General features: G+C 44.8%; 1 protein-coding gene across 1 annotated transcript in view; it reads left to right on the top strand.

Annotated features, from left to right (window-relative positions):
- Positions 1-17,485, top strand: part of LOC143983850 (hydroperoxide isomerase ALOXE3-like) — a 170,432-nt gene that overhangs the window by 24,780 nt on the left and 128,167 nt on the right. Inside the window, exons 2-3 of the mRNA XM_077483950.1 lie at positions 2,800-2,998; positions 7,438-7,519. Of these exons, the coding sequence (XP_077340076.1) occupies positions 2,800-2,998; positions 7,438-7,519 (281 nt within the window). The remainder of the gene's footprint in view (positions 1-2,799; positions 2,999-7,437; positions 7,520-17,485) is intronic.

The following is a 17,485-nucleotide window of genomic DNA, read 5'->3' as shown; positions in this document are numbered from 1 at the left end:
ACCATGCGATCCGAGTTTGCAGATCGCACTGCGATATGCGAACTGATCTGGGGGTGTCATTAACATTTCACTGACACTCCCAGCAGTTCGCATAGGGCAGTGTGAACTGCCGCCAGGAGGCATGCGATGCGGGAACCCGCCGCGGATTCGTGGCTTTCCCGCATCGCTCCAGTGTGAACCCAGCCTAATAAGCGATCTTTTTTCTGATTGCTGTATTAGTGTCACAGGTGACGCTAGTTAGGCAGGTAGGTATTTAGGTTCGCCGCAGCTTTTTATAGCGCCAGGGACCCCCATATACTACCGCATAAAGCCCCCTGATTGCCCCCTAGTTAACCCTTTCACCAGTGATCACCATATAACTGTTACAGGTGACGCTGGTTGGTTAGTTATTTTTTTTATAGTTTCAGGGCACCCGCCATTTATTACCTAATAAAGGTTTAACCCCCTGATCACCCGGCGGGTGATATAAGTTTGAGGGTCAGATAAGGTCTGCGTCGCCCCAGGCAGCATCAGGTTAGTGCCAGTACCGCTAACACCCACGCGCAAAGCATACACCTCCCTTAGTAATATCGTATCTGATCAGATCTATATTAGCGTCGCCAGCAGTTTAGGTTTCCCAAAACGATACCTGCTAGCACCTGTGTTTAGCCCCTCCGCCAAGCCCAGACCAGCCCACCCAAGTGCAGTATCGATCGATCACTGTCACTTACAAAACACAACACACATAACTGCAGCGTTCGCAGAGTCAGGCCTGATCCCTGCGATCGCTAACAGTTTTTTTGTAGCGTTTTGATACAGTCGCTGACAGCCTAGGTGCTTTTTACCTGTGAGTCTCACTAGTGTACCCCTAAATTTAGGGGTGTCTACTTTCCAAAATAGGGTCATTTGGGGGGGGGGGGGGGGGGGTTTGTGCCATCTTGGCATTTTATGGCCTTCAAAACTGCGATAGGTAGTGAGGAGTAAAATCAAAAATTTACACCCTTAGAAATCCTGAAGGCAGTGCTTGGTTTTCGGGGCCCCGTACGCGGCTAGGCTCCCAAAAAATCCCACACATGTGGTATCCCCGTACTCAGGAGAAGCAGCAGAATTTATTTTGGGGTGTCATTTCACATATGCCCATGGCATGTGTGAGCAATATATCATTTAGTGACAACTTTGTGAAAAAAAAAAAAAAAAAGTTTGTAATATTCCCGCAACTTGTGGCAAAATATAAAATATTCCATGGACTCAACCTGCCTCTCAGCAAATAGCTTGGGGTGTCTACTTTCTAAAATGGGGTCATTTGTGGGAGTTTTGTGCCATCTTGGCATTTTATGGCCTTCAAAACTGTAATAGGTAGTGAGGAGTGAAGTCAAAAATTTACGCCCTTAGAAAGCCTGAAGGCGGTTCTTGGCTTTCGGGGCCCCGTACACGGCTAGGCTCCCAAAAAATCCCACACATGTGGTATCCCCGTACTCAGGAGAAGCAGCAAAATTTATTTTGTGGTGTCATTTCACATATGCCTATAGCATGTGTGAGCAATATATCATTTAGTGACAACTTTGTGAAAGAAAAAAAAAAAGTTTGTAATTTTCCCGCAACTTGTGGCAAAATATAAAATATTCCATGGACTCAACATGCCTCTCAGCAAATAGCTTGGGGTGTCTACTTTCTAAAATGGGGTCATTTGTGGGTGTTTTGTGCCATCTTGGCATTTTATGGCCTTCAAAACTGTGATAGGTAGTGAGGAGTGAAATTACAAATGTATGCCCTTAGAAATCCTGAAGGCGGTGCTTGGCTTTCGGGGCCCCGTACGCGGCTAGGCTTCCAAAAAGTCGACCACATGTGGTATCCCCGTACTCAGGAGAAGCAGCAGAATGTATTTTGGGGTACAATTCCACATATAACCATGGCATGTGTGAGCAATATATCATTTAGTGACAACTTTGTGTAAAAAAAAAAAAAAAAAAAAAAAAAAATTTTTGGTCATTATTCAATCACTTGAGGCAAAAAAAAAAAATATTCAATGGGCTCAACATGCCTCTTATCAATTTCCTTAGGGTGTCTACTTTCCAAAATGGGGTCATTTGGGGGGGTTTTGTACTGCCCTGCCATTTTAGCACCTCAAGAAATGAGATAGGCAGTCATAAACTAAAAGCTGCGTAAATTCCAGAAAACGTACCTTAGTTTGTAGATGTGACAACTTTTGCGCAAACCAATAAATATACAGTTATTGACTTTTTTTTTACCAAAGACATGTGGCTGAATACATTTTGGCCTAAATGTATGACTAAAATTGAGTTTATTGGATTTTTCTAATAACAAAAAGTAGAAAATATAATGTTTTTCAAAATTTGCGGTCTTTTTACGTTTATATCGCAAAAAATAAAAATCGCAGAGTCAGTCAAATACCTTTAAAAGAAAGCTCTATTTGTGGGAAAAAAAGGACGCAAATTTTGTTTGTGTACAACATTGCATGACCGCGCAATTACCAGTTAAAGCAGAGCAGTGCCAAATTGTAAAAAGACCTCTGGTCATTGACCAGCAAAATGGTCCGGTCTGAAAGTAGTTAATAGCGATTTTTAACAAGATTTGTCATGTTTTTTTTTTTATATGAGCACAGTATTTATGCATATGTTGGGAGCGCAGCACTTTATTTAGTTGCATTTTTCATAGTGCGAAACGTATCACTTGATTTTTATTCTACTTTTTTGAAAAAGTATTTTTACCTCTTCCAGCACGCTCTTTGAATTATCCATGATCAGTGCTTAGATTGGTAGTGTGTGCAGATCTCTTAGATTCTACTTTTGGCTTTTATAGGTGACAGAGTTTAATATCACTGTAAATAAAGACCTTGGAGAGCTTCTGATGGTTAGGCTGTCCATGGAGCGCTACCTAAAGTTCCCTCTGGATCCCTGGTACTGCAGTTATGTCACTGTGACCTGTCCCAAAGGCCAACTCTACAAATTCCCATTGTATCAGTGGATATTAAAATCTGAGGAGATCCCAGAAGGGAAGGGTGAGATATAACTTTATCATTCTTATAATCATATTGGAATTCTATTTAACTATCTCTTCTGTGTATTTCATTTTCTATATGAGGCAGATGTGAAATATTATTACCAAACATTAATGTTATGAGTTTAATTGTGGAGATCCTTAAAGTTTAGACCCCTTTCACACCACACCGCACATTGCGTCGGCGGTAAAACGCCGCTATTTTTAGCGGCGTTTTACCGCCGGATTTGCGGCGCATTTCGGCCGCTAGCAGGGCGCTTTTACCCCCCGCTAGCGGCCGCGAAAGGGTTAAAACCGCCGGCAATACGCCGCAATAGCGGCGTTTTGCCGGCAGCATTACAGCGCTGCCCCATTGATTTCAATGGATAGCAGCGGTGGAGGAGCGGTAAACACACCGCTCCTTCACCGCTCCAAAGAAGCTGCTGGCAGGACTTATTTCTGACGTCCTGCCAGCGCACCGCTGTAGTGTGAAAGCCCTTGGGGCTTTCACACTACATACAATGGTGCAGCTTCTTTAGGGCGGATTGCAGGCGCTATTTCTAACGCTATAGCGCCTGCAAAATGCCCTGGTGTGAAAGGGGTCTAACAGCCCATAGCAGCATGTGCACACTTTTAAACATTCATACTTTATTTCTTACTTTTTGCTTTAAAAAAAAAAAAAATAGAAAGACAACCCTGTGAGCTACCAATTCCTAGATGCTAAAACGTAAATAAAATACCTAAAATAATTATAAATATATATACACTGTGCAAAAAGGTATGTATAATTTGGCTAATACACATTAATATGTTAATACACATATATCTTACTATGGCTATAGTTAAAGTGCCTAGTGCATAACTGTGTAAATACACCATTAAAAAAATAAAAATATGTTATATATATATATATATATATATATATATATATATATATATATATATATATATATATATAAAAAACAGCTCACCTTGGAGCATGCAAATTTGCGATTAAGCTAAGTCAAAACACGCATGTGAACCACCTCTGGGCTCTATGATAGTATTGGGCTGCTGGATTCCTCAGCATACACAAACCGGGATATGAAACAGGAATAACTTGGAGCATGTGACTTTGCGATTAAGCTAAGTCAAAACGCGCCTGTGAACCGCCTCTGTGCTCTATGATGGTTTTGGGCTCACAGATTAGGTGCGTCAGTGCACCGCTCTATAGTAAGCCTATACTGGTGTATATCAATTGTGGTATCGGGATGATGTGGGCATCCTCCTCAGTGCACAAGATGCCTGCCGTGCCATCCTAATCCCTCCCCAAGCGTATCGATGCAGGTATTACACATCTACTTTAAGCCCCTCTCTCTGTTCTCACTATTCTGTGCAATTTGGCCTCCTCCACCCATCGGTGTGGTTTACTATGTGTGCTTCTATTGGCTTTGTCTTCTATGTCGCACTCCCCCCCATTTGGCCCAACAATAAACATCTCTTCTATAGTCATGTTTGGAGATTCTTTTACACATGTGTAGAAAAAGCAGAGCCTGGTTTTGAGGCTTTTGGAAACTAGGATGGATGTAGGTGGAGAGAGTGGAGACTTGGGGATTTGCTGGAGGGAAGGGCGGCATTTATAAGAATGTTTTTTAGAAGAGTAGAATTATAGTTCCACCCATGACATAGTGCTACAGTTTATTAATACAACAACCAGTTCTCTTTATTTTATTAACTGCAAAATACTGGGAATATCTAATACCAAGCTGCTATTGGGTAAAGTCAAATTTAGGTATTTGAGTATCTGATTGTCAGGAAGGGCATGCCAGTAGACAACATGGTCCCTCTGGACAGACTTTACAGGCCAATTCATGCTTCCTCTTGTAGACATAGCAATTTGACTAATACATATGCGCATGCATAGGTGCGCATACATGTGCTCATTGGTCTGTTCACATGCATTTGTGAGAGATGTTGGAGCCAAAGGAGCTATTTGTGTCAGTGCTCAGAATCAGTGCTGCTCTGTCTTCAGCCTGCCTTGTATCTTGTGACCCTGTCATTCTGCATCATCATTCCAGTTGCTAGTCTGACATCTCTTGCCAAACTCTGCTTGCACTGACCCTGGCTTGTCCTTGGCCCCCACTTCTGCCTGCTCCATTTGCTTCTGTTCCACTGATTGGCTCCTGACTTGGCTTGTACCCTGACCATGCTCTTGCATGCTCCTGTGTACCTGATCCGTCCTGCCAGTGCATGACCTGGCCTGCCTGACATGACCTGGCCCGGCATGCCTGCCTGACTCTGCGAATCTTCCTTTTGTTTCCAGTACTTGCCTTACATCCTGCTGTGCCTGCTGTTCTACAGTCTGCTACTGGTGTATTCCTCACCTGTCTACTGTGGCCAGTATTGGCCTGCTTCAGTCTGCCACCCACCATCTATCTACCAGCCCGCCTGCTTCACTAAAGACTATTGATGAATTTTCCTGCCTGGGGTGGATACCTGCTCTGCTACTAGCAAGACTTACAGACACTAGTGCCACTCTGCACTCCTGTGCCTTCTGTCCACACTACTAGGTACCCAGAGTCAAGGTGTAAGAGAGGCCTTCTTCACCATTTCAAGCTCTGCTACCAGGTACTGATGCTGCAAAGCCCAAACATTAACTCAATAGCCCTATAGAGCTCAGTCTTAATTGGGATTGGCTATTTGGTACTTCCATCACAGGGGTGTCAAACTCAATTTATTTGTGGGCAGCATCAGCATTGTGGTTGCCCTCAAAAGGGGCGGTTGGATCTGGAAAACTATAAAAATGTATCCAGGTCTTTTTTTCTCAGAGAATAGGTGCTCAGCCACACCTCCACCGCCAATCTGCATTGAACTGTGGGTGTGTCCAAATTACAGTAACAGTGCGAAGATCCTAACCACTTCACCCCCGGAAGGATTTCCCCCCTTAATGACCAAGCCAATTTTTGCAAAACGGCACGGCGTCGATTTAACTGTCAATTGCGTGGTCGTGCAATGATGTATACAAACAAAATTGACGTTCTTTTTTTCCCACAAATAATAAATAAATAATACATTTTGGTGGCATTTGCTCACCTCTGCTGTTTTTTATTTTCTGCACTATAAACAAAAAAAGAGCGACAATTTTGAAAAAAAAAAATACAAAAAGAAAAAAAAAAAGAAATTTCTTCATCAGTTTAGGCCAATATATATTCTTCTACATATTTTTGGTAAAAGAAAATCGCAATAAACGTATATTGATTAGTTTACGCAAAAGTTATAGCGTCTACAAAATAGTGAATAGATTTATAACATTTTTATTATTTTTTTTACTAGTAATGGTGGCGATCTGCGATTTTTAGCCGGACCGCAACATTGCGGCGGACAGTTTGGACACTATTGACACATTTGTGGGACCATTGACATTTATACAGTGATCAGTGCTATAAAAATGCACTGATTACTGTGTAAATGTCAATGGTAGGGAAGGGGTTAACACTAGGGAGCGATCAAGGGGTTAAATGTGTTCCCTTGTGTGTGTTTCTAACTGTGGAGAGATGTTCCTGCCAGAACGAGGATTTGTGTTTTTACACATACACACATCCCCGTTCTGGCTCTTGTGCCTGTGATCGCACATGGCCGGCGGTCATTGCAACCACCGGCCACGCGCAGTGGGCACGCCTCCTATAGCTATTTAAAGGGCCGACCTACAGCTATGGCAATTTGCGGGAAAGAGCCAACCTGCAACAGGATAATGATGGCGGCTGGTTGGCTAGTGGTTATAGGGGAAATGCATACCAGAAGTGAGTTGTGTGCAGAGTTCAGGGGTGCTCTATGCATATTCAGGGATTTGCCGTTTACAGAGTGCAGGATTGAGGAGTGTGCTACATACAAAGTGCAGGGTTTAGCTCTCTTTCACAGGCTATCCACAACTCACTTTCTCCCCTGTCCTCTGCACCGCTCTTCCCTATCCCCCACCTCTGCACAAATCTCCCTCCATAGCTCTCACCCCCCCCCCCCCCAAAAAAAAGCTTCCTCCTCATCTCACCTACACCGCACAGCACTGGTAACTCGTGGCAGTGCAGGTGGCTCCGCCTCTCTCTCTCACTTGCAGGGAGATCAATGCAGCTTACCACTTGATGTCCCATCCCACACTGCACCTGCATCTGCATCTTCCTTGTCCCCGCTGTGAGTGCAGGGCAGGCAGGGATCTATGATAGTCGCTGAAAGTAAAGTTGTTGTAAACACAGAAGGCTTCTGTGTTTACAAGTGACATTGGTGAGTGAGAAGCTCTAGGTGACGGAACTGACCACTGCCACGTTCCAGGAGAAAAAAGCCCTGGATGCAAGGGTCACATGAAATGGCCTGCAGGGCCAGATTCAGCTCGCAGGTCTTGTATTTGACACATGTGCTCTATCAGATGTATGTGCTAAATGGGGGTATTGCAGTAGCAAATATGTGCATTTATAACCTGTTCTATTTCAGGTGTTGTGATAACTAAGAATACTCACCCTGTTCTCCAGCAACAAAGAAAATTAGAATTGGGGATAAAAAGAGAAACATACAAGTAAGTGATCAGCACATAATTCTATCTCTATATGGTGAGAGGGGGTTGTCCATTAGGGATGAGCCGAACACCCCCCCGGTTTGGTTTGCAGCAGAACATGCAAAAAATTCATTTGAACATGCAAACAGCGTTAAAGTCTATGGGACACGAACATGAATAATCAAAAGTGCTAATTGTAAAGGCTTATATGCAAGTTATTTTCATAAAAAGTGTTTGGGGACCTGGGTCCTGCCCCAGGGGACATGTATCAATGCAAAAAAAAGTTTTAAAAACTAACATTTTTTCAGGAGCAGTGATTTTAATATTGCTTAAAGTGAAACAATAAAAGTCAAATATTCCTTTAAATTTCGTACCTGGGGGGTGTCTATAGTATGCCCGTAGCGCATGTTTCGGGTGTTTACAACAGTCCCTGCACAAAATTACATTTCTAAAGGAAAAAAAGTAATTTAAAAGTACCCGTGGGTATAATGAATTGTCGGTCCTGGCAATACACATAAAAGTCACAAAAAAAAAACGCCATGGGATTCCCCCACAGTCCATTACCAGGCCCTTCAGGTCTGGAATGGATATTAAGGGAAACCCCGTGCCCAAAAAAATGGGGGTCACCCTCAAAATCCATACCAGACCCATTTTTTTTTAAATGGCGTAGGGATCCCCCCAAAAGTCCATACCATAACCATATCCGAGCACGCAACCTGGTAGACCATAGGAAAAGAGGGGGGACAAGAGCACGTCCCTCCTGAACCATACCAGACTACATTCCCTCAACATGGGGAGGATATTTTGGGGTAGCCCCCCAAAGCACCACCCCCATGTTGATGGGAACAAGGGCCTCATCCCCACAACCCTTGCCCGATGGTTGTGGGGGTCTGTGGGTCGGGGGCTTATCGGAATCTGGAAGCCCCCTTTAACAAGGGGACCCAAAGATCATGACCTCCCCCCATGTGGAATGGTAATGGGGTACAAATGTACCCCTACCATTTCACAAAAAGTGTGAAAATGGTAAAATTTACATGACACAGCCTGGGACAAGTCCTTTATTAAAAACAAAAAAACTAAAAATGTCCCACAAAGTCCTCTTCTACTTCTCTTGCTTCGCCGACGAATCGAAAAAGAAAAAAAAATGTGACCGACCTGCCTCCATGGGAGGCTCCTGCTGTATGATGGTCCGGCCCCCCTCTGACGCTACGGGGAGCCCATAGGGAAGTCCCTGTGCATCAGGGGGCGGGGTCACCCGTGAACATCACGTGTGGCCCCGCCCTCCGTTATACAAGAACTGTCAAAGCGAAGAGGCGTCATACAGTGGAGTCGGTCACTTTTTTTTTGGTTCCCCTTAATATTCATCCAAGACCCAAAGGGACTGGCAAAGGACTGTAATCCCATGCCGTTTTTCTCAATGACTTTTATGTGTATTGCCGGGACCAACAATTCATTATAGCCGCAAGTACTTTTAAATGATTTTTTTCCTTTTAGAAATATTATTTTGTGCAGGGACTGAAATTTAAAGGAATATTTCACTTTTATTGTTTCACTTTAAGCATTATTAAAATCACCTCTCCCAAAAAAGTCAGTTTTTAAAACTTCTTTTTGCATTGATATATGTCCCCTGGGGCAGGACCCAGGTCCCCAAACACTTTTTATGAAAATAACTTGCATATAAGCCTTTAAAATTATCACTTTTGATTTCTCCCATAGACTTTTAAAGGGTATTCTGCGGCTTTCGAATTTGCCACGTACACCCCAAATTGTTCACTATTAAGGCGAACACCCGATGTTCGAGCTCATCCCTATAGAGGATATTTTATTTGGATTGTTCTTTTTCACACTCTCATATTGCTTATGATAAAGTCGTCTTCTACTTCAGCCTTCCTGCTGATCGTGTAATCTTTATTTAAAGAAGAATTACAGGTTTGATCAATTTTATGGCTTGATGCACTCTAAACACTGGAGGTGGGCCGCTCCGCATGGGCGCTATTCAGAGAAAGCTTTGCATTTTCTAAATGAATGCAAAGCATTCTCTGATTGGGCAAGGTGCAGAGTATAATATCACTGCCAGGCCTCTCCACCTCGTCAAATCAGACAAAGCTTTGCATTCATTTCAAAGTTCCAAAGCATTTTCCCAAATCACGAGCTGATCTCCTGTGTTTACAAGAGATCAGACTGGCCACTCAGCAAGGTACCTGGAAGCAAGTGGAGATCACTGGAGTGGCAGTGTCAACTTCAGTGATTTCCAGATTCCAGGGGCATTGGCCAGGTATGGTATATACAAGCTGGACCAGTGTAACTATCTAAAAATATACAATACCTGGAATTCATCTTTTATTTAACCTTGTTATCCATTTTATTTATCTTTTTTTTTTTTAACATCAATAGCTATGCAATTGCAGATATAGTCTGGAGAAGTAATAACCAAACAGGGTTTAGTATCAGTTTATCAAATGCTTTATAACATCAGATTTACTGTGTTCTCCCAGTACAGAGACCTAAGTGAATGACATATAGCTTCTGCAGCACACTGCATCATAAACAATTGTCATAAAAAAAAATAGTTTTACGTTTTTAAAACTTTTGCTAACCTCTGTCCCTTCTTTTGTACAAGAGAAAAAATTTGTTTACTTTTTGTTAAGTTAATAATTTTGTTTTGTCATAGTAGTTATGTTAAAATGATTTGTTTTTGGAATTCTTTTTGTAAGTTTTGTGAGATTGGCTATATTCATTTTATTGTTTTAAACCTTTCATGACTAAGCACATTTCTGACATTTGGTGTTTACAAGTTAAAATCTGTATTTTTTTCTAGAAAATTACTTAGAGCCCCCAAACATTATATATATATATATATATATATATATATATATATATATATATTTATTTATTTAGCAGAGAATCTAGAGAATAAAATGGCGATTGTTGGAATATTTTATGTCACACAGTATTTGTGCAGCAGTGTTTTAAAACACAACTTTTTGGGAAAGGGGACACTTTCATGGATTTTAAAAAAACGAAACAGTAAAGTTACCCCATATTTTTTGTATAATGTGAAAGATGATATTATGCCGAGTAAATAGATACCAAACATGTCACACTTTATAATTACACGCACTTGTGGAATGGCGACAAACTACGGTACCTAACAATCTCCATAGGCGACGCTTTAATTTTTTTTTTTACGGTTACCAGGTTAGAGTTCTAGAGAGGTCTAGTACTAGAATTATTGGTCTCGCTCTGACGATCGCGGCGATACCTCACATGTGTGATTTGAACACCGTTTACATATGCGGGCACAACTTCCTTATGCGTTTTCTTTGCTGCACGAGCTCGCGGGGATGGGGGCGCTTTAAAAAAAATGTTTCTTATTTATTTTATTTATTTTTATATTATTAAGTTGTGTTTAAAAAAATTTTTTTATCACTTTTATTGCTGTCACAAGGAATGTAAACATCCCTTATGACAGTAATAGGTGGTGACAGGTACTCTTTATGGAGGGATCGAGGGTCTAAGATCCCTCCTTTGCATTTCAAAGCATTCAGATCACCATTTTCAGCAATTCTGAATACTGTATATTTTTAAAAAACCGGCTCCATTGGCAGCCGAGTAAACAGGAAGTGACGTTGTGACATTTCCAGCTTCGTTCCAGTCTGTCCCTAGCTGCCGGAAGCAGTGGATGTGCGATCGGGATGTGCGATCGGGTCTGCCGTGCTACCGGGAGGCCCGGGAAGAGTGGCGAGAGGCAGCGGGAGGGGGGGGGACGTTCCCTCCTGCTCCTTCAGGATAATAGCCGAGTGGCTTTTAGCCGCATCGGTTGTTATCCCTCGATAGCCGATTGCCCGCTCTAAACAACTGCAGCTGCGGGCATCATCCCGGTATAATCCCCGAAAGCAGAGTACACACATCTGCGTACGCTCGGCGGGAACGGGTTAATATTTTATTTCAGGAGATTATTTCTGTACGCACTTTGAGTATTCCCTGCTAGTCCAACCCACAAAGAGAAATGGAATTAGCCGTTTTTTTTTTTTATAACAATGAAAAATATATGCAAACTAAAAATAAATGGATCCGAAAGAATGAATGGAATGAAATTATTTTCAGATTCATTCATTATGTTATGATTCAGAGATGGATCCACCACACCTTATATCCAAATGAAACAATTTTATTTCATTGTTGGTTATAATTTATTTTGGATTAGTTGAAATTCATTTCTTTTGTGATTTAGAAATTTATATACAGTAAAACCTTGGATTGCGAGCATAATTTGTTCCGGAAACATACTTGTAATCCAAAGAGCTTGTATATCAAAGCGAATTTCCCTATGTAGCGACCATAACCCATTGCAGGGTGGCCTTGACTTATTGGGCTTACCAGTTACCTTCTCTTGGCCTACTCTTCCATGTCTAGGGGTTCCCATGGTTGATACCCAACGACTTGAACACTGACACAGATGAAGTCCTCTTTAAAAGGGTTTATTTTGCAGCAACAGCTTTCAATAACACAGTCTCTTAGGGAACAGAGGGCACGGGTGAAGAACTCAGGCACCTTGAACTGCAGGTCTAGAAAAGTCTCTATTTCTACCCAGAGAGTAGCCACTCGCAGCTGGGTACTTCAAGGCTGAACAGATCTCTAGCCAGAGATCATGGCATTCAGCATGTTGACTCAAAACTTGAACAATCAACTAAGGGTGAACAGAAACCTTTTTCCTCCGTACCTGGAACGTTTCCAGTTTCCTCAATGGTACTGGAAAAGTGTGAATTCGTCAATGTCCTTCCCAACTCAGTAACCAGGCACTTCTCAGGATGCCACTTGCTGGCCCTCCTCCGAAGAGTCCTCCCCCGGTCACTTCCATGAGCTGTGGTGTCTCTCCAAGCCGAGAGCACACCCGGACACTTCGAATCCTCCCTCAGTTACTGTTCCTCGGACCAGCTGGTTCCAAGACTCGGGAACAGACGGATCCCTACCCTAAGCCACGCAGGTCTATCAGGGGCCACTAACAGGAACATGTTGCAGGATGTCGAACACCCCATGACCGGGACCCCTCATGGGGCTACCCCGGTCCTGGAACCAGAACAGACCACACGATTCTCACGAACACCTCCCCTCCTCACGTGACCCACACCACTTAAGTACCTCTTCCCAGACTCCTGAGTGGGCCCCGGCACTCCCACTGATTGGCTCCGAGAAGGCTGATACCTAAACATCCAACCAGACCTGGTTCTGACCTGTCATGTGCACCTCACCGCTCACATGACCAAGCAGAACTTCCAAACACAGCCTGGCCAGACTGGTGTTAAGGCCTACCTACACAATTAACCCTCAGAACCCCTATTGTTCTGAGGCAAAAAAAACTAAATTTACATGCGTGTGACATTTCATCCAAAATGTCATCCGCTACACCTATAAGAAATAATGGAAACTCAAATGATTCGTTCCACAACAATTTATTCATAAAGCCTTCAGTTTATAGTCCATATGAAAAGATTTTAGCAATGTGATTGTGGTTGTGTAACCATAAAATGTCCATCCACAAATGTCATTCTCCACAAGGGGATAAGAAGCAAAATCCATCAGGAGCTACAGAGTATAAAAGGGAAGAGAGACGCCTCCAAGTATAGCAATATGGTTCCATTTAATGAAGGTACAACATTTAGCAACTTGCATGGTTGATGATTAAAACAGGCATATCTAAGTATGCAGGCATCTGGGGTAAAGCTGTCCACATAGAACATCCTCCGCACCGCTGGCTCTCAATGTTGTCAGTCTGCAATCGTGACCAGGAAGATTACCCTGCAGTAGAGCGATTTGAAAGCGATGTGCACAGCATGGAAGGGATGACGTCGATGGTGGTGAGGAGGATGGTCTATGTGGACAGTTTTAAACTGGATGCCTTAAGCCGCGTACACACGGGCGGACTGTCTGGCCAACTTAGTCCGTCAGACAATCCGACGGACAGTCCATCATACTTTCGAATGAACGAAATTGACCACACACACCACTTTTTGAGCGGACTAATACGGCGTACTAAGTCCGCCATACTATCCGCCCTACTTTTGAAATGAACGGACTAGCCCACACACGCGGAGGAAAGTCCGCTCATTTCAAGCGCGTCTCCAGGTAGGTGGGGCACGCGAAGGAGACGTCGCTGACCCCGCCGCCTAGAATGGACTTAAAGGGGAACCCCAACGCCGAAAAAAAATCGGCGTGGGGTCCCCCCCAAGTCCACAACAGACCCTTGTCCGAGCACGCTACCCGGCTGGCCAGGAAAGGGGGGCGAGCGAGCGCCCCCCCTCCTGAGCCGTACCAGGCCGCGTGCCCTCAACATGGGGGGGTGCCTTGGGGAAGGGGGGGCCGCGCGGCCCCCCCCACCCCAAAGCACCTTGTCCCTATGTTGATGAGGACAAGGGCCTCTTCCAGACAACCCTGGCCGTTGGTTGTCGGGGTCTGCGGGCGGGGGGCTTATGGGAATCCGGGAGCCCCCTTTAATAAGGGGGCCCCCGGATACCGGCCCCCCACCCTATGTGAATGAGTATGGGGTACAATGTACCCCTACCCATTCACCTGTAAAATAAAAGTACAAAAAAAAACAACACACGAGATAAAATACTTTATTGCACAGCTCCGTGGGTCTTCCGTCTTCGGGGGTCTTCTCGCCCGACTCCTCCGCTATCTTCTTGTAGCTCTTTTGCTAGCGGAGGAGTCCGGCTTTCTTCCTCGCCGCCGGCCTCTTCTCCCGACTTCGGGGGTCTTGTCCCCCTCTTCGGTTCTTCTGCCAGGCCACCGCGCCTTCTTATAGCTCTTTTACAGGCGGTGGCCCGGTCTTCTGTCGCCGCCGTCGCTGCCGCCTTCCGTTCTTCTTCTTCTTCTTCTTCTCCAGGAGATGTTGCCTCGACGATCTCTCCGGCCGGAATGCCAGGGACGCACTGCGCAGCCACTTATATAGGGACAAGGGGCGGTGTCACATGGCTTTATGTCACATGGGTTGGTCACATGGGTTGATGTCACATGGGGACTATGACATCGTAAGGGGGCGGGGTCACCATGTGACACCAACCCATGTGACATAAAGCCATGTGACACCGCCCCTTGTCCCTATATAAGTGGCCGCGCAGTGCGTCCCTGGCATTCCGGCCGGAGAGATCGTCGAGGCAACATCTCCTGGAGAAGAAGAAGAAGAAGAAGAACGGAAGGCGGCGGCGACGGCGGCAACAGAAGACCGGGCCACCGCCTGTAAAAGAGCTATAAGAAGGCGCGGTGACCCGGCAGAAGAACCAAAGAGGGGGACAAGACCCCCGAAGTCGGGAGAAGAGGCCGGCGGCGAGGAAGAAAGCCGGACTCCTCCGCTAGTAAAAGAGCTACAAGAAGATAGCGGAGGAGTCCGGCGAGAAGACCCCCGAAGACGGAAGACCCCCGGAGCTGTGCAATAAAGTATTTTATCTCGTGTGTTGTGTTTTTTTTGTACTTTTATTTTACAGGTGAATGGGTAGGGGTACATTGTACCCCATACTCATTCACATAGGGTGGGGGGCCGGTATCCGGGGGCCCCCTTATTAAAGGGGGCTCCCGGATTCCGATAAGCCCCCCGCCCGCAGACCCCGACAACCAACGGCCAGGGTTGTCGGGAAGAGGCCCTTGTCCTCATCAACATGGGGACAAGGTGCTTTGGGGTGGGGGGGGGGCGCGCGGCCCCCCTTTCCCAAGGCACCCCCCCATGTTGAGGGCACACGGCCTGGTACGGCTCAGGAGGGGGGGCGCTCGCTCGCCCCCCTTTCCTGGCCGGCCGGGTAGCGTGATCGGACAAGGGTCTGTTGTGGACTTGGGGGGGACCCCCATGCCGATTTTTTTTCGGCGTTGGGGGTCCCCTTTAAGTCCATACCAGGCAGGGGGGCCGGCGACGTCTCCTTCGCGGGCCCCGCCTACCTGGATACCCGCTCGAAATGAGCGGACTTTTCTCCGGGCGGGAAAAGTCCGCTCATTTCAAAAGTACGGCGGACTGGCACACACACGGGCGGATTGTCCGCCGAAATGCGAGTACGACGGACAGTATTACGGAAATTCCGAAATACTTAGTCCGCCAGACTGCACGCTGAAAAAGTCCGCTGAAGCCCACACACGAGCGGACTGTCCGCTGAAATGTGTTTCGGCGGACTAAGTAGGCCAGACAGTCCGCCCGTGTGTACGCGACATTAGATATGCCTCTTTTAATCAGAGAAAAGTTTGATTGCTATGCCCTAGGGTGGCAATCAAAACACCCTAAATACCAAAGTGCCACATCCTAATATATAGATATTGAAGGATAAGGAAGAATCGTCTTTAACGACACATATAGAAATGTATATATGTGCCGTTAAAGTCCATTTTTCCTTATCCTTCAATTTCTTTTAATCATCAACCATGTGAGTTGCTAAATGTTGTACCTTCATTAAATGTAACCATAGTGCTACACTTAGAGGTGCCTCTGTTAGTTTTTATATTCAGTTGTGACATGACGCTACTTGTATATCAAGACATCGCACATGTTTGGTGTATATGCACTCGTTCTAATGATGGCTTTATGGCACTTCTCAGGGTAACTTTCTTGATGGTACAATAGTGGACCATATCTGCATAATGTGTGTAAAAATGGCCACTTTTAGTCTCCATCAGAAGCCCTGGGGGGACAGAGTGATAATACCAGACATCCCAAATCTCCCGCGAGGTGCGGGAGCCTCCCGCATTTCAGGGGCGACTCCCGGCCACCCGCAAGTGCTGCCCAATATTGCGGCTGCGGGGCTGATCCTGGATGGTCCCCTGGTTCACAGCCGGCGATGATCAGTGCAGCAGGAGGGACAGCTGTAAACACCAATCTGCCTGTATAGCTGACAGCCACTTCTCCTTCTCTCCCTCCCGTGGCTGTCGTCTAAAAAGCTATACAGGGAGATCGGTGACTGATCATCGCTAATTGTTCACTGTAGCCTCCTCCAGCCCCCCCGTGTCCTTCACCCCCCCCCTTCTAATCCGGCTCCCTGTCCTCCACCCCCCCCTCGCCCCCTGCAGCTGGCTTCCCTCCTCTTCTCTTCCACCAGCTATGGGTATCTGCCAAGAGGGAGAGTGGAGGAAGGGACTGGTCATTTACCGCCCCCTGCCTTTTCTGAATTGGACACAGTGAGCGAGATCGCTCCTGTGTCCTGTGAAAACTGAGCAGAGTAGCCTGTGCTCAGTTCATGAATGGACAGGAGCTGTCGTCTTCTGTCCATTCATCTTCAATGCTGAGAAAGGGACTGGGGAATCAATGTCCTCAGTCTCTTTCCCTGTCTCAAAGAAGAGATGTCAGGGGTCTGTTTATATCCCTGATATCTCACCAAACCCCAACAGGGTTGATAAAAAAAAGCAAAGATGTGTAAAAAAAATTAAATTATAAAAAAAATATAAATAAAAAAACTACTGACATCACCCCCTGCCCTACCAACTCTGTCCACTGCCCCACCCCCCTCCCCCCAAAAAGCATTGTGAACAACAAAAATAAAAAACTGAATTGTAAAAAAATATATATAAAATAAAAACTACTGACACTATCCACTGCCCTACCAACACCATCACCGCCACATACTCTCCATCCCTGTGAAAAAAAATATAAAAAAAAAAATTATTTAAAGAATATAATAAACAACAAAATTGCAAAAATAGAGAAAATAATAAAAAACAAAAAAATAAAAAACACTGTTCTACTGACAGTCCACTGCCCTCCCCACCTCCAATCATTGTAAAAAAAATAAAAATTAAAAAGTAAATTGTAAAATAATTAAAAAAATACAATTGTAAAAAATAAAGAACTACTGACACTGTCCACTGCCCTACTGACACAATCCTGCACATACTACCCACTGCCATACACTTCACACGGCATATTCCCTATTTAACATTACTACATTCTGCACTATGTAAGTCATCTCAGACTCTATTAAACCACACCCCATTTAAGCCATGCCCAATATGTAT

Source organism: Lithobates pipiens, unplaced genomic scaffold (genome assembly GCF_037356315.1).
Source record: "Lithobates pipiens isolate NorthernLeopardFrog02 unplaced genomic scaffold, aLitPip1_a1.2 Scaffold_16, whole genome shotgun sequence".
Classification (NCBI taxonomy): domain Eukaryota; kingdom Metazoa; phylum Chordata; class Amphibia; order Anura; family Ranidae; genus Lithobates; species Lithobates pipiens.
Note: the sequence above shows the minus strand (reverse complement) of the source record. Positions and strands in the feature narration are given on the sequence as shown.